Source organism: Glossina fuscipes, unplaced genomic scaffold (genome assembly GCF_014805625.2).
Source record: "Glossina fuscipes isolate IAEA_lab_2018 unplaced genomic scaffold, Yale_Gfus_2 117612, whole genome shotgun sequence".
NCBI classification, from domain to species: domain Eukaryota; kingdom Metazoa; phylum Arthropoda; class Insecta; order Diptera; family Glossinidae; genus Glossina; species Glossina fuscipes.
Genome location: NW_024006190.1, coordinates 1 through 26,728, shown reverse-complemented (window position 1 = coordinate 26,728; position 26,728 = coordinate 1). Strand labels below are relative to the sequence as shown.

Sequence of the window (26,728 nt, the reverse complement as noted above, 5' to 3'; positions counted from 1 at the left end):
ACTTGAGATAAACACATCTTTTATTGTATCTATTGATTCAGAATCACTTTGTGAATCGACTTAAGCCTACCTGTCCATATGTCCACCTTGTTTTGTTATGTTTAGCTTGTAGGCTGCAATTTGTGAGGCAGTTTGATGAAATCTGGTATATCAACGCCTTCTGGCCAAAGGACAATTGAAAATTGTTCGGATCCAATCACTTGCCATATAAGGCCTTATTTTGCAAAGGCATTATGTGCTGTAAAATAGGCCGTGACCTACTAAAATACCTTTACATGTATTTTCTATGATAAGTTTAGTTATTGACTTTCGAAAAAATCAATTTAAAAAATATCATTGTCAGGTGATTTTATGCGTACATATCTAGAGCAAAATATCATAATAATGACAATCTAATTTAATTTAACAAATCTCCTGATAGTTTTTTCCATCCCGCAAAGTAAAAGTCAAACTTGAGTAAAGAATAAATAAAACTATACTGACTTCTTAAAAAGTGGCGGGATGACCAACACACATCTGATTGCCGGTTTACTGCGCATCACATTTCATAATCCTCAAGATCTATCATAATTTTAAGACGACGAAAGCTTAAATAAAGAGACATATTTCAATCACTCGAACTTATCTTTTCCTCATACGTAGCATAGAAATGCACAGACATATTAATAGTGAAAAATAATAAAATTGAAAATTAACGAAACTAATATTTTCTATAAAATTTTAAGAACCTAATATGATATACTTTCATTCTCTAAAGCTCACCTCTTGAAAAGAAAAAAAATGAGAAAAAAAAAGGAAAATAAAATAATTAATTTTTTTTTTTAACAACTCGCTGCCTGTTTGCAGGGCATTCTAGAAATATAATATTGCAATTTTTATATGCAATGTTTAGTGATACAACTATTGAATTATGCTATGCTTGATGACGATGTTGACTGCGTAACTGGTAACAGAATTTCTTTTTCTATATGAAAGAAGAAACTGATTATTATTTTTCATTCCTTTTTTTTTTTTTTACAATTTGACCTAATTTTTCATTTACAACACTTCTCTGCAAATGTAAACGGATGAAAAACATTCACTTTTATCAGTTTTGTATTGTTATTAAAAAAAAAAAAAAAAACAAAAAAAACAAAATAAAAGAAAAGAAAAACAAAATAAGATAACATAAAATAGGAAAATAACGCTTTTTCTTCTTAAAGAAGAAAAATTAAAAATATTATTTAACTTAAAACTTATATTCTCTCAATTTTAATGAAGAAATAAAGAGTATGCGAGAGAGAAAGAATTTGCAAGATCTTAAAAGAAGAGCAACAGAATAAATTAATAAGAGAGTTTAAGGGACGAGCAAGATTTAAGAGAAACATTCACTCTTTGAATAAATGAAGAGAAAGTCTGTAAAATGAATTTTTTTAAAACAAAAAATTTTTTAACTTACAAAACAAACAAAAACAATTTAAATGATATAAATTAATAACAAAAAAAAATTAATTATTAAATAAAAAAAACTACCATAGGAACTGGAAAATAATTATCAAAGTTTTTAGAAAAAAAAAAAAACCATCTTTCGATCATCAGTAAATTTAAAAATTTATCTGTGCAGAGACTTTATTTTAAAGCTTAAAGTAATAAATAAATTTAATATAATATGTATTATAATAGAAAAATGAATCTTACTTTGCTATCCGTAAATTCTGCCAATACTGCCAATAAACAAATAATAAGCACCCAAGCTTGTAAAGAAGATCTTAATGATTGACACCAACTACGCCGAACTCGATAGCTCAAGAGACCAAAACGGTCTCTGGGTAACTGTTTCATATTGTTGGTTTATTGTTTATTTAAAAATATATATATATATATATATATATAAATGAAATGAAGAGACAACGCGCGCCCGCCGCGAGCCACAATTGAAAACCGCAAATAAATCGCTTCAATTTTTTCTTCTTTCTTTTTCCTTTTAAACAAACCACAAATGAACTTTCTTCACTCAAACAATTGTCGAGAATTTAATGTCTTTAACTAAGATTATTAAAAAAAAGGGGAACTAAATCTTAATTATTTTGAAGAATTAAATCTAAATTTTAATAATTATTCGAATATCATTTAAATGAAATTTAATTTAAACTTTACTTTCTGTAAACACAATTTGCTCTTTTTTTTTTTTTTTTTTTTCTTTTTTTTTCTTTTAGAGAGAAAACCAAACAGCGCACAACTCTACGTTTAACATTCGCAGCACACACTGGATTTGTCTTTAAGCGGTAGAGAACGGAGACTTGGACAACAAACACAGCACGTTCGTCGAATGGTCTCCCTACATGGGGATCGACTAGCGTTCGAAATATTACTAAACATGATGAAAGCAAAAGATTTTCATTCTACTCACTATTCACGATGATCGTGCATCAACGAAGCATAATTTTCTGCAAATACAAACAAATTCCTACCAATACTAAGATATTATTAAGATCAACACATGCAAAAGCATACAACATTCGTAACCGAATTGATAAAGTGAACGGTTTGCATATATGAGTGAGTTTTGCCCGCTTTCCGCTTTGACTTCTTTAGCTTATTAAGTGATCATGGATTTCATTTCGTTTCATATGTGGAAGTGAGGATCTAGTTTGTTAAAACTGGATGATGAACAGATATTTGCCTGTTTATTTAGTATATATTTATAAATCTGCTTGTTTTTTTTTTTTTTTTTTCTTCTTCTTCTTTTTTCACTTTTGTTTGTTTGAAAGAAAATAATTGAAAAAATTAGAACTTTGCCTTGACGTGAGGAAATAACATTAAATGCTCATTCTCACCCAGAAACAATACTTTTTCAACGAAAATGATATGAAATGATATAGAGCTCGGCCAAACCTATACTTCATAATATAATCTTTGTACAATTGCGCTTGCATATATATATATATATATAGAATGTATTTGTATATATTCATTTGTATATACATATATATATATATATATATATATAACTATATATAACTAAATCTTAATATAAAGAGCAAGTAAAACATTATTAGGTTTAGCTGAGAGATTAGTTGAAGGTTCTTTTCGTATTCGCTTTGATAACAACACTAACATTGTTGCGTATTTCCGTTTGAAATTTAGATTTTCTTCGTAAAAATTTAATTTTACATATGAAGTATGTAATGTTAATAATGTTTAATTATTATTTATGCATACGTACAAAAAATTCCTAACTTCCTAAGTTATACTAACACATAGAAAAGTTCTTCTCAAACTATTAATGCTTGCGATAAGAGAACAGTTTTTTCCCTATTAAATAAATGCCTTTTTTGATCCGATCACAGCGCTGAGATGCCTGTCTAGTAGAAAATTAAATTTGATTTCGGCTCCCATCAGCAACGAAGACTTGCAGCTGATATCTTTTTACATCAATTTGTAATATGCGATTTATTGAAACGCCCGCAATCGAAAAACTAAGGGACAGTTGATGCTCTTTTTTGAATGCCAAGTATCATATTTGTAGATATCACATATAAAACGATAATTGTATCTAAACAGAGAGGGGAAAGAGTGCTTTAGAACGTTTCTTAGAAACGCTTCACTATAAATTTCACTTAGGTTCGAGGAAACTCATCTGCGCAGACAGGCTTAGAATAACCAATACTATTTAATTCAGATTAATCAGAATACACTTGGGCTCCTTTCGTTGAATTTTTCAAATTTACCCGAAACTTTACTTTAAAAAAAACGTACTTTACATAGTCGGCAACGTTAAAGCATTGTTTATTTATTGATTATTTATTGACGCTTATGTAACCTGATAATAGGTAACAATGTCTAGCATTGCTTGAACAAGTAAAAGAAATAAAAATCTATGAAAAATATGGAGCAACAAAATAAATTTTGATAAATATATATTTTTCTTTGACTATAGAACGAGAGATTGACGATCCTGCAAACAAAGTCGTGCTATAAGTCAGTGGCTACGTTACACCATCTTCCAGTGGTTTCAAAAATTGGTGGCAGAAAAGATGTTGCAGTTAATAATCTGCGGAATGCTTTGCGTGAGGGCTTTAAAGGCTTCAGCTCACGTTAAAACGTTAAAAAAGAATTATTTCAGTCCTGTTATCGGTAACTTTTCCACTCCCTACAAACACTTCATTACAATTTCCATCCTTCCTCTTTCGCTATGATGCTTATCAGCTAACAATTCTTTGATATCTGACGGTAGGTTCACTAACTGGGAAGAAAATACATGAGGGTCCATTTGGTGCTGAAATGTTCGTAACTCAATTTTAGTACTTGGCTGAATCAAATCGAATTAAAAGGTTCACAATTCGAGGGATCTATTTAATATAAAGTGCAATCATACAAAGATAATTTTCATACCTGCATTCCCCTAATTTTGGAATAGCATTCACAAAGGTTGCACTACAGGAACACAATCCACTATTAATAGCCTTACGAGCATCCCTTTCGGAGATAAGCATTCAAATTACTATTACTATTAGGCTATGTGCATTATATGCGAGCATGGGACAAGGGGGAAGACGGGAATTAATACTATTATTATTAATATTATTACTGTTCCTATTATTACCTTTTTCTTATCATTATTTTCTTTACGTTATTATTTCTCTCCTTTAAGATATGAAAAGTTACAAAGGAGAACAGAATTATAAACAGAAGATATAGAATTACATAATTCAAAGTATATGTATATGTATATATAACTTTTAAATTTTCTGTTGTTGATTTGTTTATTTAGTGTCATCCATGAATCATCTTACTTACTCCTAGTATGTACAATGTTATGGCCCATTGTATTTTGGATTTAGTCGCACCTCTATTAGTCCTTTTTTCAGAGTTGCTATTATTTTTACTCTTTCCAGTGTCGCTTTATTGGTATTATCCATGGTATGTATTTGGTTATTTTTTCTAAGTGCTTTTTAGTTCTATTTTCGTCGCCTGGTATAAACACACCAATAAGTTGCACATTTTCTCTTTCGTATGAACCATTACGATATCGTGCCCACTATGACTTATTGAGTCTTCAGTTGGATCGTTTTATTCTAGTATAAAACGTTTTCTGTCACTTTTCATTATTTACTATTATTATTGTGAAATATTTTCTTGATGCATTAATAATCTTTGAGGATTCACGTAAAGCATTGTGTTAAATAAAATTTAACGCCGCCACATTTTTGTTATATCTTTCTCTTAACTCAAATGTAAACAAAGGAAATCACCTGCGTGCAGTTTAAAGAAAGAATCGCTTGAGGAGACCTTTCAATGGCGTGAATATATCAAATGATGGAAGTTTTAACCAATTCCATGAAAACTTCCTGACAAAACATCTAAGATTTCGAATTTTTTGTTGAAAGTTTCCAACTAGAACTTCCTGATCGTAATGATGAGTAGTAGTGAACCTATGATTCCGTTTCCGCGTTTTTTTTTTTTTTTTCATTTTACATGTTATCTTTGGATTGTTCATTTGCATAATTCGTAATTTATGAATATTCGACTTCGCAACTCCTTTAAAGTAAACTTGGCATGACAAGAGTCATCATCAAAGAAGCTTTTAAAACTGATGTCCTTCTAAAGAGAAAAAAAAAAGCTTTTCAGTATTTGTCGCCTTTTCTAGAATTTCATCTATTCGTAGTTTGAAGTAAATCTTTTTTTTTTTCAACAGATGTTCTCAGGTGTGGTGTGTTGCGTTCAGCAGAAACAACTATTCCACAGAATTCGAGCGAAATATAATACGTAAGAGACGGTTCGGACATTTTCTTAAAAGGCTCCCTTACAGCGTTTGTTTTAAATTGATTGCTTAGTACTATCTATATCTTGTGTGATTAGCGATTAGTAGTATATCTCGGATTGGATATGACGGGGGTAGCCTATGTTGAGGCAGTAGCCTTACGCTTTCAGGCGAAATGTATATGATGTAGCGTTTTTGAGAGTTAAATTATGTGCTGAACAAAATACAACTTATGGAAAGCGTCTTATCTCCGTCCGATTGATGTCCGATTCTACGCTGGAGTTTTTAGAACATTAAGTTTACATATGTCGTACTCCTATTTACCTCATAATACTGTACGAAAAAATACAAAGGGCAAAGTAATGTTGTCACTGCAATTAGGCTTAATATTTTTTAGACTTTCTAATATGTAAACTATAGTCAGTCACACATGTAATTGATATTAATAATTAACATTACTCATACGCTTTGTTGTATAATAAACTTGCATGCTTTTGCGTATGTGTGAGGAAATCTAAAAATAACTGTTACGTTTATGTTGAAATAAATACATTACGCAGTTCTAGTCTAATGTTAAGAAAATTAATAAAAGTAGGTGAAAAAATTTTTAACAAAATTGTATATTTCATAAAAATTCGTGTACAATGTATGCAAATAAATATTTTATAAATATGAAAAAAAAAAAAAAAAAACATGTTTGCCTTGACTTATAACACGAAATATTTTCCAACATTGACGTATTATATGCAGCGTATTTGTTATGCAGTTTTTTATTCAACGTGCATGGATGCATTTGTATGGATATGCATTCGTGTATATGTATACAAATTTGTAAATGTTTGAAATAATAAGAAAGCATTCATTCATTTTTTAAATTTCATGCGATAACAGCAATTATAAAGTGAGACTTGTGATACCCACTTACATACTTTTGCAAACAAGTCGGAACTTATGTGCTAATTTGTTGTTTTCATTTCTTACAATTGTTGATAATTTTAACTTTAATAGCGAGCAGCAGAAGCAAAAGCAAAAGCAACAGCAGCATCAATAACTTTGCGTTTAGTTCATATCATAACAAATACTACTGCATAATATACAATATATATATGTAGGTGTATACATTTATATGTACAAATAGAAACATATATAAATGTGCATATATATACATATATATATATATATATATATATATATTTATATATATAATTATGTGAATACCTATACACAGATTAAGGATAATATTTTTTTAAAGTTTTTCTAAACGTAAATCTATGAGCAAAACTTTCAAGATTTTTAAGAAAAATGTCAAAAAAGTTATCATCTGCATGATTAACAAATACACGCAAAATCGCAAATTGTGCAAAACTATACAAGCTACATATAAAACATATAATTGCATATATATATTTATATGTATGTGTATATATATACATATATATATATATTTATGCATATATATGTATGTATGTGTGTGTGTGTGTGTGTGTGTGTGTGTGTGTGTGTGTGTGTGTGCATTTACACATTTATATTTCTATGTAAAGAATGTATGCTTTCACACACTTCTAGTGTGTGAACTATGTTATACGTGCGATATCTGCGAGCAGACATATAAACACACAAACATACACACACACACACACACACAGGCGCGCATAAGGCACATAAGACAAGTGTTCGTGAATTCACATATATTGCGCTCACACTTCGTTAGCATATTGGAGACATTCGTGTAAGTAAAGATCGAAAATCGTTGTTTTTGTTGAGCAACGATCAATGTAGTGTTGGCTGGAATTTCTTCAATAATTAGTTGTGTTGTGCCTTCGCAAGTAAGTAGTAGTTTGGCTACTGGATGAATTTGTTTGGCTTGCAGCGTGGCAAGCAATCAGTACGCTCCAGTCGTTCCATAGTGTTAGATCGTGCGCTTAATATAATAGTGCCAAGCCCGTTTGAGAGGCCCATCACTCTACCCTTTAATAGTGGGATAGATGGGGTTTGCAATAAATGAAAAAAATTTTTTAAAAAATATATATATTTTTTTATTTTATTTACTTAAAGAAAGAAAAGAAAAAAAATTTTTTTTTTTTGCAATTGTTTAATAAAAAATATAGTTAAACGATAACCACTAAATAAGAAAAAATAATAAAAACTCGAATTGTACAAAATCCCGACACACATAAAAAAGTAAATAGATCGTTAAATTAATAAAAAGCGAAAAAAAAAAAATTTTAATAATAATTACTTTTTTTCCAACTTCATGCAAACTTTTCAAAGAAAGTTAACCGACTAGTGTTTATCGGGTGGTGTGAAATTTTTTTTTTTTTTTTCTTAAATTTCAAGTTATACATTTATTAAGTGGGAAAGTGCAAGAATAGCAAATTCTAAGCGTTGATATTTTTAGGGGTATAATGGAGCCCCGTTGGAAGCGGTAAGTCATCATTAAAAAATAAAATTCGATTTTTGGAAAAAATTTGTTCTACTCTTGAAAAATAAAATTTGCTCTAAGAAATAGAAAATATTGAGAAAAACTTTCATAATTAATTTTTTAAAATAAAATGATTTCAAGACTTTAAAGCTTAAGAGCACTAAACTCTTAAAACTCTCTTCATTTGTTGTTTATTTGATTGGTTACTCAGTAAAATTTTTTTTCTCTTCTGCAGAAGAGACAAATTCTCTTTAATTATATCTCTTACGAGTCTCTTTCTTTTTTTTTTTTTTTTTTTTGATTACTTCTGTCTGCAGCAATATGAACTTATCTTTAAGTTTAACAATTTACGCGAACATCTTAGAAGAAAAGTGATCGATATTTAATCGGAAACATTTCATATTCCAGTAATGTCACTAAAGCGGACAAGGAACATGTCAATCAGGTTAAAAGGCCATAATCAGGTTATCTATCTTTCTTTTAGTAATAAAAATAATTCTTCACATTACTCAAATAATTCAAGTTTATCTTCGTACTTCTATGTTTTATTTTTTTTTTTTCGGGAACCAAAAGTTAACTTTAGAGCACGAAATTCTGCTTTAGTTTACTTTATTGCCGTTTCTTTTTTCTGATTTTTGATAGATGAAAATTTTAAATATCATCAGTTGAAATTCTCGGAATTTACTGCGATATGATTCTTTTTGATAAGTGCAGTTCCTTCGCCGATTGTTGTTTATAAAATATATAAGAAACTTGAAAATTTTATTGCGCATAAAATATGAATTCCATTTTCCAAAAATTCTGAGTACTAACTAACTGATCGTCAATAAGTATTAAACTTCATTTGATTTTTGAGAATGTCTTGTGTATGCTATCTCCTGATGAATGACTTTAAGCAGAATTGTGGGATCGCTATGTGATATACTGTTAGACTCAAGGAGCGTTAAAGTTAAGCTTCGCTACGACTAGTTTGAAAATTTTATAAGCTATCGATAACAGAAATTCAATCGCAAAATCTCACAAACCAAATCAAGAACTTTGCAAAAGAAACAGCAATCGAGCGTGCGAAAGAAAGCTAATCTGAAAAAATGTTTTTTTTTATTCCGAACATTTTCAAGGAGCCTGTTGCGACGACTGCAGTTACAATCTTTTCGAATATTTGAAAGCTCAAAATGATGAGTTTTCGATCAAGTGGTCACCACTTATCACTTAAGGTTTTTCTCTCAACGCTCTTTTGAAGAGTAGGTCTCAGACTAAGGCGGTAAAAGCTTAGCACTTTGGCAATTCGCTATTACTACTGTTTTCCCTCTTTCCTCACTACTTTCTGATCGGCACCGTGTTACACGTATCGAGGATATCCCGTAAGCAATTGGGCATATTAAAAAAAAAAGTAAAGAAAAACTGGGCGGATAAAGAAAGAGGCGGCCGTTACTGAATGAAGGGAGCGATATGTTTAAAATTCATGTAAAATTCAGGTTGCTTATGCTTGAAAACAAAGTTATGAAATTATATAATTTTCACTATTAACTATTAACTTTTAGTTTCGTATGTGGGGCTTGGTTGTAAATCCCGGGATTATATTATTCGCTTTAATACAAACGTATTGCTTCGAATTGAGTTCAGTTTAGAAAAGGCAATTCCCGATGTCATCACTCCCTGGTAACCATAATATTAGAAGCAGTGACAATATGCACAAGCTTTTCTTCTATTAAATTTAACTTCTTCTTTTTCTTAATTTATATCCGAAAGGGCATCAAATATTAGATATTTCAAGTTTTTATTAAAAAGACATCGTAGAAGAAATGCGCACTTCTTGGTTATTCGATGAGCATTTTGACGTACTTAACGAGATTTTGACTATAAGTATTTGGAAATCCAGGGTAAGGAATTAAAAAATGTTGGGCTTCGATTTAATTTATGGAGATCTCTTCAGTGCCAAATAATTTTATATGATAGGTTAATGCATAATTATCAGGCGTTTTTAAACGGTGTTATCAGGCGTTTTTGAACACTATTTATTATGAAAATGGAAACATAAAAATACACACAGTAACATTTCTAAATGATTGATCCGGAGCGTACTCATCATCTACTGTTTGACCTTTTTGAGACAACGCTCAATGGGTGGATGGTCTACGTTGAAGTTGTCGGCTAGTATTCGACTTGTCAAGCTTTCGTCCCCTTCCAAGCCTGCCAAAACTATCTGGTCGTCGAAATTCGATGGTCGGCCTCTTCGTGACTTATCTTTCAAGTTGCCGTCGTTAGATTTGAAACGGGCAAACCATTCCCTGCATCGACTTTCACTGATTGCGCCCTCTTCGAAAAATTCGTTGAGATCGTGAAATGTGTGCGCTGCTTTCCTTTCTTTCCAACGCACTTGTAGGACCTTTGCAAGTACCTTAACCAAGTTTTGTTAAATCTGCGAAATTTTAACATTTCTTGGTTTTTCTCTTGCCATTCTTAACAATGATACAAAGCTTTACCCCCACGTCAGAAATGTGTAATGTGAAAATCTCTGTTTCCATATATATATATTTTTTATTAATGGAACGCAAGTTAATACAAAAGATGAGTGCCTTTGAAACCGAGAACAATATTATTAGTGCAGTAAAACAATGAGGTAATTTTTCATTTTTCTTACCTTGAACTAGTAGGCATTGCCGTTTATGAAAATTTGTTCACAAAAATCAAACAACATCTTAATTAATATTCACCATTACATAAGAATAAATCTCAGTCATTTAGCTCTGATATATACGAATCGACAATTACCCACCTGTGAACTAGTTGTCAAGCACTCCATTAGTTAGAAATAGAGAGAAAAAAAAGCAAGTAGCAGTCTTTGGTTTAAAATTTGTTTAAAATACGAGCTATTGTTTCGGATGGAGGTGGTAGTCATACACAACCAGGGGCATCTTATATAGCATCAAGTAAAAGGGCTTTCATTAAGCGTGATACTAATTAAACCATTGCAGTGTTTGCTACTTTTTTCTTTTATCTTACAATTAAGCTCTTAATTAGTAATTCCAAGTAATACGGTACCGATTCAATGTCGACGTAGGAGTTGGTTTAAGAAATGCATGGTCTATATATAATGGGCGTAGTTAATACTTCTTACAATCTTCTTACTTTTTACAATTTGTTAAGAAAGCAGCTTTAAGTAAATTGGGCTTCACTTTGAAGATTAGACATTGACATTATGTTTTAGATGAAAGTTCATTCAAATGTCCGTCACGGCTTTGAGCACATTGGTGCAAACGATGCGTTTAATTGTTTAATAATTGTTAAGCATTCCTTCTAACACTACTTGGGGTATGTCTGCGACAGTCCGACGAACTTTTGCCTTCAAATGTGCAAAAGTTTGTACCGCGTCAGCATAGTTATGGGCCTTAATGTAAACGAAAGCTGACCGTAGCCCAACTCTTTGATAAACAAATGATGAGCAGCCACCACTGAAGTGCTTGTTCGGTATTTTTTACATTTTTTAATGATTTCTAAAACTTCCGAAATTTTAGGTTGCTGCGTGATTACACTCCAAATTGTAATGCATATTTTAATAACTGGAACAGCACAAAAATATATATTTAAATTTGGAAATTACAATACTAGATAGTATCGCTCGTAATGAAAGAATGGTACTTACATATTAACGCCACCGCGGGAAAAATTCCATTTAAAAACCAATAAAAAGCAACCCTTTAAACTTTTGAAAAAAGTTTCTTTGCTTCAAAATATAATAATAATATAATAATAATACAAATGTTTTAATAATTTTTTTTTAATAATAACAATAATTTAGTAATAATACTTTTGCCGCGGTGGCGTTAATACGTAAACACCGGAAGAAGTTTTATAAATGAAAATATATAATTGCTTTACACACTTTTATCTGATAATAAAAGTTGCAAATAAAAACGTAACAAAAATGTACTCCAGTTGTCTGATTATTTTGAAACTTCGGTCGCTGGATTTTCTAGATAAACAAGTTTCGAAGAACAATTGCCTTTAAGACAGAAATTCCGGTTGATTAAGCTAACCTACTTATTTCTGAATCTTTGATAGGTTAGTGTAACGGTTGCAACCAAATTTTCCAAATTGTAACTTAGACAAATAACTATTTTCGTTGGCTTCTCCCATGGTTTATAAAAAATCATTTGAAATGAAACACTGGTAGATTTATCTATTAATAAGATAGATTTGCGGTGAGAAAGTCTACAAATTTTAAATGCTTTAAAAATATCACTTTACACTTAACTGCACCTTTGGTGTTTTTTTTTTTCTTTCACAGGCTACTCTTTGCCGCAATCATAGCTGAAGTTCTAATAGGATCAGACGCTGTAAGTGTTCTATTTGCTTTTTTCTTTTTTTGGGTAACTTCTGCATTCATCACGGTAATGTAAGTGCAAGCAAGAAGTAAGGTCAAGTGAAATTTTACGTCAAATATAAAATTCCAACTTAACAGCTACCCACATATTATTAACTTCTGCACTACGAGATCGGTAAGCAAGGGACAGTCGGAACAGGGATGCCATCTTAAGTTAATTAAATTCTATCCGAAAAGGAGTGTGACAATATAATTTTGAACTCCATTCTTATAGCTCTCTATCAAGAGTAGTAGTTGATCGCAACAAACCGAAATTCAGTGTTCTTTCCGATATTTAGGCTTGTTTGCATTATATGTAATATGTTTGTCCTACTCACATACATGGTAAGTACACCTTTACCCACTCCAGAGAATGGTTAGCGTTTTGTTATTCCACTTTTCATAACTAAAGACAAAAAAGATAAAGATAAAGTGACGATATTACCGTCGTAACATTTCGAGCATATTCATAACATTCCCAGAGCAGTGTTCAGTTGTCTGTCTGTTATTGAAGTAATCATAGTTACGAAAATTGAAAGCTATTCGTTTAAGCTAACTTTTTTAAAAATTACAATAATGCGGCCAATGAAAATGTTTATTGTACGTATCGGCAATAAAGTCAAACTTCTCCAAACGGTATATAGTTCCTTTTATTAATGATAACGGTATACACTATTACATAGCAGCGTTCAACTTCAATTGCAAAGCTTTTCAGAACATGTATCGTAAATCCAGTTGATCCATTAATACGCACGTAAACACGAAAAAATGTATAATTTTTTTCTCTTAATTTAACGATTCAAACTTTCTAGAATAACTTTTGAACGCTATTACTATTCCTTCCAGCAATTTTGGAAAATTGCCGACACAGGTGCAACATCAATATCGGAAAGACATTACCGGCCAGAATATCCACAGCCATTGCCCAATCCAATTGACGATAGTTATGCGGTGGTAGATAGTCCCAATGCCTTGCCACCAAAAAATTGTACTAGTGGTCCGGTTGGTTGTATTCCTAAATGTTTCGCGGAGAAAGGTAATCGTGGCCCACATGGCCCCATTGGCGTTCCGGGTCCCAAAGGACATCAAGGTTATCCTGGCATAGAGGGACCACCTGGCGACAAAGGTCAAAAAGGTGATCCCGGCCCTATGGGTCCTCGTGGATTAAAAGGTGAAAGAGGCACTTCGGGCATTCCTGGTATGCCAGGTGTTCCCGGAATTCAAGGTGTCTCCGGCAATCCAGGTGCTCCTGGTATACCTGGTAAAGATGGATGCGATGGCGAAAAGGGTTTACCTGGCGTTGCTGGTCTAAGTGGTATGACAGGACCTCGCGGTTATCCCGGTGTCCCCGGTGTAAAAGGCGAAAAAGGTGAACCAGCCAAAGAAAATGGTGATTATGCGAAAGGGGAAAAAGGTGAGCCGGGTTTTGCTGGTCGCTCTGGGAACCCAGGTCCAGATGGTCCGCAAGGCTCTAAAGGTGATCGTGGAGATACTGGTCCATACGGAGTACCAGGTCCTCGTGGGGATCGCGGCCAAAAAGGTGACAAAGGCGCACCTTGCTTTGCTCCTCCTCAACCAGGCAAAAAAGGACAAAAAGGCGAAAAAGGTGAACCGGCTCGAAATGCAGCTCCTGTACATGGTAGCGAAACTATCAGCGGAGAAAAGGGAGATCGTGGAGAGAAAGGAGATAACGGTCCCCCAGGTGAAAAAGGCGAAGTCGGATATCCTGGTGAACCAGGTCGTGATGGCATGAAGGGAGAAAAAGGTCTCCCTGGTCCGTCCGGTGATAGAGTAAACTAAGCATAAAATCTTTTAGAGTTCATCATTACATTTCAGTGTATTTGTAGGGCCGTCAAGGCAACTTTGGCCCGCCTGGTCCATCTGGTCAAAAAGGAGATCGTGGCGAAACTGGTTTGAATGGCCTAGCTGGCAAACCCGGTCTAAAAGGTGAACCTGGTCGTCCGGGAAAAGCTGGCGAACGTGGTCTACTCGGCCCACCAGGTCCTCCTGGTGGTGGGCGTGGATCTCCTGGTGCTCCGGGACCAAAAGGTCCGCGGGGATATACCGGTCCACCGGGCCCAAAAGGTTTGGATGGTTTTGATGGAATTCCTGGTCCACAAGGTTTACCTGGCGCCAAAGGTGGCCCCGGTGTTCCTGGTTTACATGGCGTTGAAGGTCCAGCCGGTGAAAAAGGCGAAAGGGGCAATCCCGGTCGTCAGGGTTCGGTAGGACCTATCGGTCCACAGGGTCATACGGGCCCTCCTGGTCCGGAAGGGCAAAAGGGTGAGCCCGGTCTTCCGGGATACGGCGAAAGAGGATTAAAAGGCGACGATGGAACCCCCGGGTGAGTTGCGTAGTATTTGCCTCTTGTAATATTGACAAGAGAACACCTTAAATCGTCCGTCAAAGTCACCACAACTTAACAGTTCGGCTATTAAGAATTCGATGGCCTACTGTTTACTGAAATTTTCAATAAGAACCAAGCTCTTTCAAAAATTTATAACAAAGCAATTTGTTTTTTATTTGTTTAGTATACCCGGTCTTAAAGGTCAAAAAGGCGAACGAGGTTTTAAAGGAAATCTTGGTGCTCCCGGTGACTCTCAATTAGGACGTCCCGGTACACCAGGGCGTATTGGTGTACCTGGGCAGAAAGGTGATCCAGGTCGTCCTGGCGCACCAGGTCAAAAAGGCGAAATGGGACCAAAAGGTGATATTGGCGGAAGGTGCTCAAGTTGTCCCCCCGGATTTAAAGGTGATAAAGGAGAACGTGGACTTGATGGGGCTCCTGGAAGCCCTGGACTTCGTGGACCTCCTGGGGAACGTGGTTATCCTGGTGAACGTGGTTCTGATGGCATCGCCGGCTCGCCTGGTGCACCAGGAGATAAAGGTTTCGACGGCCTACCAGGTCTTCCTGGTCCGGATGGCCCCGCCGGCAAAGATGCGTTGCTTGACTTGGATCTCATTAATGTCGAAAAGGGTGAAAAAGGAGAACGAGGCTACAAAGGTGCTCTTGGTCCTAAAGGTGATAGGGGTGAAGCTGGTTTTCCAGGTATACCAGGTCAAAAAGGTGAAGTAGGCGAAAAAGGTGATAAAGGTTACTCTGGTCCAAGCGGAACTGATGGTATTCCCGGAAATCCTGGTAGAGATGGTCGCGACGGTGTCCCTGGTCAAAGCATAAAAGGTGACGCTGGAAAGCCAGGGCTAGACGGAGAAAAGGGAGATAAGGGCTTTTCTGGGCCACAAGGAACAAAAGGTGAACCAGGATCCTGTGATATAGACAACATCAAAATGCCTCTCAAAGGAAATAAAGGTGATCGAGGTGACCAAGGTAATCCAGGCCCTATGGGTCCAATGGGCGAAAAAGGCGATATCGGTAGACCAGGACAAAAAGGTGATCAAGGTGCTGTGGGCCCAACAGGTCCTGTAGGACCACGTGGTTTGGCAGGCCCACGTGGAGAAAAAGGTAATATAGGTCCAATGGGTGCTCCTGGTAACCCAGGCAAAGATGGTATGAGAGGACCTCCTGGAAGAGGCGGCGTCCCAGGACAGAAAGGTGAGCAAGGCATTGCTGTGGCTGGACCTCCTGGGCCTCCTGGTCGTATGGGCATGCCTGGCGAAAAGGGTGAGCGAGGTCCCACCGGTCCTTATGGGCCTCCTGGTTTAGATGGAGCTCCTGGTTACCCTGGAGACAAGGGTGAAACTGGTTTTCCAGGTACACCCGGATTCTCTGGTCGTGATGGCGAAAAAGGTGATATGGGTCCCTTGGGACCTCAAGGTCCTCCTGGCCCTCCTGGCAAACCCGGTGTAGATGGAGTTCAGGGTCGCGATGGTGCAAAAGGTGAACAAGGCAGTCCTGGCATGGTAGGAATGCCTGGTTTAAAAGGTGAACGTGGTGCTCCTGGCAATGATGGTCCTAAAGGATACCCTGGTATAACGGGACATGCTGGTCGACGTGGTCCTCCTGGACCAGCTGGAATCCCTGGTAAGCTTTATGACGAACCTACTTTTTTTCTTTACTCATAATAACACATTTCATTCTCAGGCGTGAAGGGAGACAAGGGCGAGCGCGGATTGACCGGAAAAGATGGATTACCTGGCCCACGTGGTCCGCAAGGACCGTCTGGAATTATGGGCGTCAAAGGTGATACAGGACCAGTTGGTCCACCAGGAGCGGATGGTATACCAGGTTTAGAGGGAGAAAAGGGAGAATACGGTCCCCCGGGAGCAGATGGTTTACGCGGTGAGCCAGGCGACGTTTCTGAAAAAGGTCAAAAGGGTGAGCCAGGACCACCAGGACTGCGTGGTGAAAGTGGAAGGCCAGGAACTCCCGGATTAATTGGTGAAAAGGGTGTGCCTGGTCTTGCGCTACATGGACGACCGGGTGCTCCTGGTGAAAAGGGTGATAGGGGTCGGGACGGTATAGACGGCCGGGAAGGAACCCCTGGACAGAAGGGTGACCAAGGTTATCCTGGTCCCCTCGGAGCAAAAGGTGACAAAGGTGCAATTGGTCCTCCCGGTGTGCCGGGTCATCCCGGAATGGATGGTAAGCCAGGAGAAATCGGTCTCCCCGGTCCGATGGGTCATACCGGCATAAAAGGCGATAAAGGAGAACGCGGCTTCCCAGGTGTTAATGGACCTAAAGGAGATAAAGGCGAAACCGGTTTACCTGGTTTCAATGGAACACCTGGCGCTAAAGGAGATCGTGGATTACCAGGAGCTCCTGGCCTCAACGCAGTACCAATCACGATTAAAGGTGAAAAAGGAGATATGGGTGAACCCGGTCTTATTGGTATGCCTGGTCCTGCCGGCGAGAAAGGTAATCAAGGTACAGCAGGCTTCCCCGGCGCGAAAGGTGACAGAGGTCTAACCGGTCCTCATGGCAGCCCAGGATTAAACGGAACTCCAGGTCAAAAAGGTGAAATAGGACCTATGGGGGACGTTGGCGTTCCAGGCTTAACAATAAAGGGTGAAAAAGGCTTGCCTGGGCGTACCGGTAAAAATGGACGGGAAGGTAATTTCATACACGTTATACTCATACACTCAAATATCGTAAACTTAGCCCCATATTGTTATTTTAGGTGCTCCTGGCCCCGCTGGTCAAAAAGGAGAAAAGGGCTTACCTGGTCTTCCCGGAAATCCTGGACCTGAAGGCCAACCTGGCCCTATTGGCCCTCCTGGTCCAAAGGGTGAGCGCGGCTCCATGGGATCACCTGGCAGGGATGGTGGTGATGGCATGCCTGGTGCTGCAGGCGTTAAAGGCGACATGGGCTATCCTGGACCCAAAGGTGAAATGGGTTTGCCAGGACTTCAAGGTCAAAAAGGCGAAAAAGGTGACTACGGTTTAATGGGAGCTCCTGGCATGCCAGGATCGACTGGTCAAAAGGGTGACATGGGTCAACCTGGACTTGATGGCCGCCCTGGTGGTGCCACCAAGCCTGGCTCACCCTTCGCGCCCTTTTGACCAAACTAGACTTGATGGCCGCCCTGGTCCTGTCGGAGCACCAGGTGAAATGGGTTTTACTGGCCCGAAAGGACGTGACGGCCGTGATGGTTTATCTGGTCAAAAGGGCGCAAAGGGTGAGCCAGGCATGGTGCCCCCACCAGGGCCGAAAGGTGAGCCAGGATATCCAGGAAGAAACGGCCAAAAGGGTGAAACAGGCCCTCCTGGTCCACGCGGTCTGGTTGGTCTCAAAGGCGAACGCGGTGAAAAAGGAGAACAAGGTTTAATTGGTTTGACTGGCCCAATGGGACGTCCTGGTCCGAAAGGCGACCAAGGACTACCCGGCCCCGTAGGTCGAGATGGACCACCAGGTCTAACAGGTGGAAAAGGCGATGCCGGCTTACCTTGTTCCGCAGCTCAGGATTACCTTACTGGAATTCTGCTAGTGAAGCATAGTCAGTCAGAAGAAATTCCACGATGCCAACCAGGTCACATCGAATTATGGAACGGATATTCTATGCTCTATATCGACGGTAACGATTACGCTCACAATCAAGATTTAGGATCTCCCGGGTCTTGTGTGCGTCGGTTTTCAACACTGCCCGTCTTATCGTGCGGACCCAATAATGTATGCAATTATGCTTCAAGAAACGACAAATCATTTTGGCTCACAACTTCAGCACCACTACCAATGATGCCAGTACAAGTCCAAGACGTCAGCCGTTATATATCTCGTTGTACCGTATGTGAAGCACCATCGAATGTGATTGCTGTGCATAGTCAATCGATCGAGATACCAAATTGCCCAGCCGGTTGGGAAGGTCTTTGGATCGGTTACAGTTTCCTAATGGTAATTTCAATTCAATATTTGATAAAAGAAATAAAAACAAATTATTTTTATTCTTAGCACACTGCCGTAGGTAACGGAGGTGGCGGTCAAGCATTAGCTTCCCCAGGCTCCTGCCTGGAAGATTTCCGAACAACGCCATTCATTGAATGTAATGGGGGTAAAGGTCAATGTCATTTCTACGAGACCATGTCCAGTTTCTGGTTGGTAACACTAGAAGATTACCAACAATTCCAGAGACCCGCAATGCAAACCATCAAAGCAGGGGAGCTACTGACGCGGATTTCGAGGTGCCAAGTATGTATAAAAAATTCATCATAAGCAAGGGTGGTCCCTTCTCTCTCCCTTTATGTTCACCCTTAGCTTATATTTCCACCTGGTCGCTATCCTTTTTTGTTTTCATAACTACTCTCTCTCTCTGTTTTTTTTTTTTAATTAACCTTAAAAAATATATCGCTAAAAATTTCTTAAATACGAAACAGACAATATACACATTCACAACATGAAATGAATACTTTTGCTAAGTAATCGAATGCCAAACATGTTAAAATAAATGTAAAAATTTTTACCGAATTAAACTAAACACCAACACCAATACAATTTAAATATAAAACAGTGCATATATAACTTTTTATAAACGAATTTAAAGTTCATTTTTAATACTTTTTTTTAATTATTTTATTATTAGTGTTTTTTAACTTAAGTAAGAAGCAAATAAATAATTAGAGGAAAAGCTAATTGTGAAAAAAAAAAATGAAATTATAAAGATATAACGGATAATATTATATGAAGCGAATTGTAACTGAAAATATTTCAATTCAAAATAATATGGTAATACGAAAGATATTTTAATTAAGAAATTCCAAGCCAAAAATTATAACATATAATGAAGTACTTGTGACGAATATTAAAAGAAAGAAAAAACAATTTTAATATCATTTCTTTTAATTTATATTAAAGAATGCATTTTTTTTCTCTCCTATTTCCCCTTTTTTTTTTTTTTTTGTTTTAATTATAATCTGACCAATAACTGCCATACAGTTTTCTTCGTATGTAATTAACTGTTTTATTAACAAAAAAATCAAATCAAGTCGAAATAAATGAATGCATACAATTACATAGAATCCCTAATCCCTAACGAATAAGTTGTAATATTTTACATTATGTATAAATTTAACATCAACAAAACCAAAAATATAAATAAAGAAATTCTCATTAAAAAAAAAAAAAACAAAAGTAATAGTGAAGCGACTTTATTATCAAATATTCCGAATTAAACGTACATGCAAGCATGTGCTTCGCTCTGACTTAACAAACTATAGGCGTGTGAGCAAAAGTAAATAGAGGACAAACTTTATCTTGCAATCGCAATATTGGGTGCAGGAAAGGTTTCATCACTTTCATCAAAATTTAAATCCTTTTTTTATACTTAAATAAATTTCTTTATATCAAGCACATGCCACGTTGATCGACAATGTTTCTTGCTAAAATTCTTACGCGTCCTCTGTAAAATTACTGAGATCTCTGAACTGAGTGATTTTCACAGATCTTTTTTGTAATCGGTTTTACATCATTCAGCGAGCTCCGCATAGCTAAGTTCTCTTAGTTACATCGAAGATATTCTATACTCTGCCATTACGGCGGCGGGAGGCGATCATTTTGCTATTTGTCAACTATGGAGGCTTTACCTCAACTGCTTGTTTTAATCGCATTATCTGTTGATAGTATTATTTTGATAATATAGAGCAAATGTGGAACAGCTCACGATGTACGGTTCGTTTTCAATCCCATCAAACACAAAGCCTTACCCTACCAAAATGATTTAATTTCGATACGTCATTATAATTCGCTGATGACAATTTGATCCATTAAATTTTTCGTTGCCTATTCGTGGCACAGTCTTAGGTAAACAGTTAAAAACTGTTTGTTGATCAATATTTAGTTCCACAGCCTGCGAAACATTTTCGTCTTAATCGAAATGATATGGTAAAACATAGTAAGCTTGTTTCGCAGTTTAGATTCATTTTTAAGAGACAATTACTTTCGGTTGCACTAATAAATCTCACGATGTTTTTTATTGTAATTATATATGAACTATTATCTTCCATAAGCATCATAACATTAAAATTACGCGACTTTAAAGCCATCTATAGTGAAAACGCCAAAATTCTTACTAGTTCAAAATCAAGCGTTGGGTTCAAGTAACCCAACAATCCTCTTCGAAAACAATTAACCCTTAATTTTTTATTACTACGATTATTATTATAGCTAAGCGCTATAGGTGTAGCACATTCGTAGTCGGAAAGAAATGGAAGAAAAGCAAAATATAGGTGTGGCCTCAGTCTGGGAGGAATGTGCCCGTTCGGTAAATCTCAAGGTCTTGCACTATAGTTACGGCAAGACACCAAACGCAATGAAATTACGTTCTATCGCACTGAGAATTGAACGCAGCTATAGTGGGTTGACTATTTGGCTATGTGGTAAACCCAAACGTGAGGTTTCCTCTTCGCAGCTTTGAATCGCTTAATAAATCTACTGAATTGTTTTTTAAACTACATACGACATTTTTTTATATTTTGTCTTTGGTAAGCAATTGTTATTCATAGGATATTGTGCCAGCAAATGTCGACGTTACGCACGGACTAATGCCGCAAAATCGTCACGATATTTGTGCAACAATACGGATGTGCATGGCTAGTAAATGCTCAATATTTTATGAATATTTAACATTGGGCGTCTAATAAAGAAACTTGAAGGGCGCAGTGCGAGAAGTTACAAATTTTACTTCTAAAATCTACATATTGGTGATCATAATGTTTGTGTAACGCCAGGCGAAAAAAAGAAAACCGAAAAACCGACTTAGGAGACGGAAAGTCTCAAATTTTGTGCTTGTAATAGTGATAGTATCATTAATGTTTCCAAGGGTTACCAATAGAAGAAATGGACTTTACAAACCTAGCAAAGTAAAAGTCTGATAACAATGAAGTGCCCACAAAAGTCAATAACATGAGACTTTTAGAAAATAGATAATTTGAATAGTAAGAGGAGAAAAAGTAAAGGAATAAATTACATATAACAAGTAAAAATATTATAGTAGGACACCGCCCACTATTAAACACCCTACACCACTTTGCTTGAGACAGTGATTATTATAAGGGACTTTTCAAAATACGGCGTTATATAGGCGATGGTTGAAAAAGTGGTCCGATGAAAACATTTTCAATAACTTTCGTCCGTAGGCCAAAACATGTAGGTGTACTAAATTTTATCAAAATATCTTAAGTATTACGATCTCTTTGGTTTTCCTCCGAATCAGTTCACAGATCGTCCCAAATTTTCTACGTACTCCTGCGAAATATGAAAATCATAAACATGTCGTATTATTATTATTTTCCTCCTCTGGCTGACGTTGATGTTTTCAAATAGATACAAATTTTCGACCGTTCTTGGTGCAATCCCGAAAGACTCTAATCACAATGAATCCTTTTCTTACCTTATAAATATTAAAAGAAAAAACTACATTAATTTGGATAGCGTTTAGAATGGCAACCACCTTCCATTAAGTGTCTTAATAATCTTAACAAATTTTCACCCTCAACACGTAGAGGCAAATGTAAAAAGCCGGTAATAAAAATAATGATAAAATGAAGAAAAAAAATGTAGTAAAAGCATAAAACTGAATTCAAATTGAGGGCATATTATCATGTGGGTTTCATGGAAGAAAGGGAAATGAGGAGAACAAAAGATAAACTCCGTAAAAATGCGAACTGGAACTGGAAATACAATGACAACAAATTAATACGATGTTAAATAGCACTAGCAACGACAAGTGACAAGTGCTGCAGGAGCGCTTGCGTTAATATACATATATCTACATATACTTTCATTCATATACATATATATATATGCGTATGTATAAACACACATAGGGGTGGTTAATATCTTTTTTTCAATAACCCATCCATATAATATTTCGTGTAGATAAAACGGTAGTTGGTTTTGTCAGAAGTCAAATTGGAATTGTAAGAGTTAGACGTGAAAATCGTATCAGACAGAAAGAAAAAAAAAAAAAAAAAAAAAAATTAGCATAAGAAAAAGTCAAATTTCAATAATTATTAAATCAAATAATTGTGTGTTAACATTTTTAAGTTATTTTTTATGATTTGTTTTTTTTTTTAAGTTACCGTTAAGCACAAAAATTGCAAAATTGAAAATCGAATGCATAAAATTGAATAGTTCTTTGAAAGATTTTAAATAAAATTTTGATGCACTTGCTTAACCAAGTGTCCTGAGCGGATGTCATCGAGCAACCCCTAAAAGGTTAAATAAATGCAATTGCATACGCGTATACAATTATTCATCAACTTCCTTTACTTACCCCGCTACGCACGTATGTACGTGTTGGTGTTGTGCTTATAAGAAAGTTTAAATAAATTCTCTGAATGATTATCGTTTTGTTGTTGTTCTTCCAATCAATCTGCCTGTATTGTCAGCGTTTAGTGTTATACATTCATGACCGATGGATCAATCCGAAAAATGTGCGCCTATTAAAAGAAGCAGCAGAATCAGCTAAAAGTACGAAAATAGGTCCAGATGAATATCAAGGATGTCAAGTGAAACGATCCAGAAAACGAGGTTATGTTTTGAACTCGAGCAGTTCAAATGCGTTAGGTGGCAACGAGTATTGTCGTTTCTGCGCTAATACACCGCAGGGCTACTGCCGTCATCATTTTCATTTACAAGAGTTGCATATGCATAAATTACAACAACAAAAGGAATATAATAACAGTCTGTGGTGTTCGTTGGGTAGAAGTTTTGAAAGGACGGCAGATTTGCGGCAATTACGTAGAATAAAACGTGAATTAAAACGTAATTTGCAACAACAAAAACAGCAAAACATCCAACCAATTCCTTTACTATCAAAATACAAAAACGTTGAAAGTCATTTTTTAGCACAGGAGGAGCAAACTTCACCCACAGATTCCGGTTATCAGTCCAGCCCATTGACTTCCCCTTCAAGTGTTATCAGCACCACACACAGTGAATTCATTTCGTTACTGTCACCTGATCATGCTGGTTTAATATCGCCTTCACCTTTTGAGGACCGTCAAAGTGCGTTCGGTGTTAACAGCTGCGGTCCAGCCTCCCAAAGTTTTGTACCTTACGATCATAGAACTGGTTTATCTACCACATACTTGTGAAAATTTTTGCCTTTGTTTATTTGCTTTTCCCTCTTTGAAGAAGACTTTAACAGATAATCTATTCTACAAGACTTGTTGAAAGATGCTCAAATATACAAATATTGATTGAATTTGAAGACCAATTGGGTTTTAACAACCCCCACCTGCATATACACCTGAATAGCGCTATTGAGTTTAACAAGAAAACACTTGAATCTATTCACAAAAGTACTTGAAAGAACTTAGCTAAGTAAAAAAAAAAAGAAAAAAAGAAATTCCCAAGCATGCCTGATGAATACTAATAACCGCTGAAAGGGCATTTATTAAAAGCACAAAAGCAAAATTACAATATGACTTCAAGTGAGAGTAGCACCAGTTCGTCACGAAACAGCACACCGCGCCATCGTCAACGCTCCAATGCTAGATCAGCGAATAATTCGCCTACAACATCGATCCTTAAGCGTAACGCTATGTCTAGAAAAGCACTTGTACCTCTAGAACATGGTTGTGAAGATAACTGGACTTGGAGTCGGCGACATCGTTCCAAAGAAGTAGTATTAAGTGGACCCAATGACCGTACTGTGCATTTCCATCCGAATTGGAGTAAAGGTACTGCCGGTGTACAAGGTAAACGGCCTTTAAATAATGGTCGTTTTTATTGGGAGTTACACGTCTCGCAACGTATATTCGGTACAAGCATTATGTTTGGTATCGGTACCAATAAAGCACGCTTGCATGCAAATTCATTTCGTAATATGTTAGGCGAAAATGTACACGGTTGGGGTCTATCCCATAAAGGCGTACTATGGCACGATGGTATTGCGCTGCTTTATACGAAACGATTTAAAGAAAATCAGGCCACAGTTATTGGCATATTATTCGACGGTATCGAAGGGACATTAACCTACTATAAAGATGGTAAATGCTTGGGCGTAGCATTTCATGGTTTAGACAAGGTAAGCAGAAGGAAGACCAGAACAAGAAAGTAATTTTCTCTCTCTGTGATCCATAAAGATTTATTCATAATAGATTCAAGCTTCTTCATCCCTCATCTCTCTTCATTCCTCATCTACTTTCACTTCTAGTGATTAAACAATTGCCAAATAAGAAGGAAAATTCGGAAGAAGAGTATCAAGACATAAATTTCGTTTTCTTGATTGATGAAACCATATATGATGATTAAGAAACCATATGCGAAGATTTTCCGTTTTTCTAAATTAAAAGAAATTTAACAATCCCAGATTAAGAAATATATATTTATGGCGATTTTTAACAAACCCCATGGCAAATTCACTCTATTTTCAGCAAAACTAATTATCTAATTTTAAGGAGAAAATAAAATCGTGATTTCTGTCCTAAGAAATAGCTTAAGGAAAATTACAATTATCATTCGCAAAGTTAGGTACTTTCAATCTATCAATCTGTTCACTAAATTATTCCTTCAATTTTAATTTTATTGTCCGAAAGAGTCTCAAAATATTTGTAAGTGTTTCTTCTTCGCCAAATTGCTTCTGTTTTCAAAGAATTTGCATTGAATTACTCGAAAAGGTGTTGATCAAGTCCTCCTCTTATTGTAATTAGTTAACTTTATACTGCCCCTCGCATACAAGAAAACGTGGATATCATAAAGTGTCGCTTGCGGGGTAAATAACTAGGTTCTCAGAGAGACCACTGTGCTATTTGCTGTCACAATTCCAATCCGTGGCAGACACAAGCTTGATACATGTCCTTTCTTGAGAAATGTTTAATACAAAACACTGCTATTAAAGGACTTAATTCGCCAAATGTGTATCCAGTAATGTCACTTCCTCTCTGCCACATTTCATTCGAATGTCCTTTATCGAGATTTATTGACTGCTCAAGAACAGGCATGATTACGAGCACGTGAGGGCTTTGATACCTACATTGTATTCTATAGCTATACAAAGTACATCAAATGTAAATAGTTGCCCTTTATCTTTTCCATATTCGTTCAATAATATGCTTCATTTTGTAACCTCCAAATACCCTTGGGTGTTGTTAGATGTACAGGCCCATATAATCTAGTTATCTGACGCCTTTTAATTAATGAGTAATAAATATATAAATATGTATTTATATGCAGACATCGATTTAAAAGTCAATATTCAATTCTACAAGCTCATATTAATTGTTTAGTAATCACTTCCATCCGCCAACCAGAGCAAATACCACCATCATCTAGACTTTCATAAACTCCGCCCGCTCTTTAACCATGCATTGCCTTCGAACCTGTTTATATATATATATATATATATATATTTACATTTTCAGATTAAGGAGCCCTTATACCCAGTCGTCTGTTCCACAGCAGCCAAAACTGAAATGACATTAAAGTGCGCACGTCGCGATTTTGTCAATCTACAGGATCGTTGCCGTGCCGTGATTATGAAACATATAAAAACCCGCCAGGATTTAATACAATTGAAGTTGCCAGCTATTATAAGCAATTATTTAGCGGAAGTTCTAGGCGATTACACACCGTTAAGGCAGGTGGATAATTATGATTTGTTATTTGATTTTTAGATATATGTGCTTTTAATTAACTGAATCAGCGTAATTAATGTTAATAAGATTTTAAAGGAGAAGAATTGAAAGAAAAGGTCTCATGATAACATTTACAGTGCCATGATTTAGATAAATTAATCAGTAATTAATTCTCGCTCATTTATATATATATATATATATATATATATATATATATATATATATATA

At 36.0% G+C, this 26,728-nt stretch overlaps 3 protein-coding genes across 3 annotated transcripts; all 3 read left to right on the top strand.

Annotated features, from left to right (window-relative positions):
- Positions 1–7,923: 7,923 nt before the first annotated feature.
- LOC119644481 (collagen alpha-1(IV) chain-like) lies at positions 7,924–19,230 on the top strand. Its single transcript, XM_038044039.1, has 9 exons — positions 7,924–8,168; positions 12,454–12,502; positions 13,375–14,319; positions 14,376–14,872; positions 15,060–16,510; positions 16,571–17,539; positions 17,607–17,948; positions 18,016–18,818; positions 18,876–19,230. Exons 1-9 carry the CDS (start codon positions 8,149–8,151, stop codon positions 19,134–19,136), a joined length of 5,337 nt encoding a protein of 1,778 aa, XP_037899967.1. The 5' UTR covers positions 7,924–8,148; the 3' UTR covers positions 19,137–19,230.
- A 3,787-nt stretch (positions 19,231–23,017) lies between these two features.
- LOC119644483 lies at positions 23,018–24,039 on the top strand. Its single transcript, XM_038044041.1, has one exon. The coding sequence runs from the start codon at positions 23,258–23,260 to the stop codon at positions 24,014–24,016; it is 759 nt and encodes a 252-aa protein (XP_037899969.1). The 5' UTR covers positions 23,018–23,257; the 3' UTR covers positions 24,017–24,039.
- A 292-nt stretch (positions 24,040–24,331) lies between these two features.
- LOC119644482 (SPRY domain-containing SOCS box protein 3-like) lies at positions 24,332–26,675 on the top strand. The gene is made up of 2 exons (XM_038044040.1): positions 24,332–24,951; positions 26,288–26,675. The coding sequence occupies exons 1-2, from the start codon at positions 24,346–24,348 to the stop codon at positions 26,537–26,539; spliced, it is 858 nt and encodes a 285-aa protein (XP_037899968.1). The 5' UTR covers positions 24,332–24,345; the 3' UTR covers positions 26,540–26,675.
- The last annotated feature ends 53 nt before the right edge of the window (positions 26,676–26,728 follow it).

Excerpts from the sequence above, each read along its gene's own strand:
- LOC119644482 (XM_038044040.1), top strand. The coding sequence starts at position 24,346 with ATGACTTCAAGTGAGAGTAGCACCAGTTCGTCACGAAACAGCACACCG. Across the intron at positions 24,952-26,287 it reads CATTTCATGGTTTAGACAAG|ATTAAGGAGCCCTTATACCC; the intron begins GTAAGCAGAAGG and ends TTACATTTTCAG.
- LOC119644483 (XM_038044041.1), top strand. The coding sequence starts at position 23,258 with ATGATTATCGTTTTGTTGTTGTTCTTCCAATCAATCTGCCTGTATTGT.
- LOC119644481 (XM_038044039.1), top strand. The coding sequence starts at position 8,149 with ATGGAGCCCCGTTGGAAGCG. Across the intron at positions 16,511-16,570 it reads TGGACCAGCTGGAATCCCTG|GCGTGAAGGGAGACAAGGGC; the intron begins GTAAGCTTTATG and ends TTTCATTCTCAG. Across the intron at positions 17,949-18,015 it reads TGGACTTGATGGCCGCCCTG|GTCCTGTCGGAGCACCAGGT; the intron begins GTGGTGCCACCA and ends ATGGCCGCCCTG.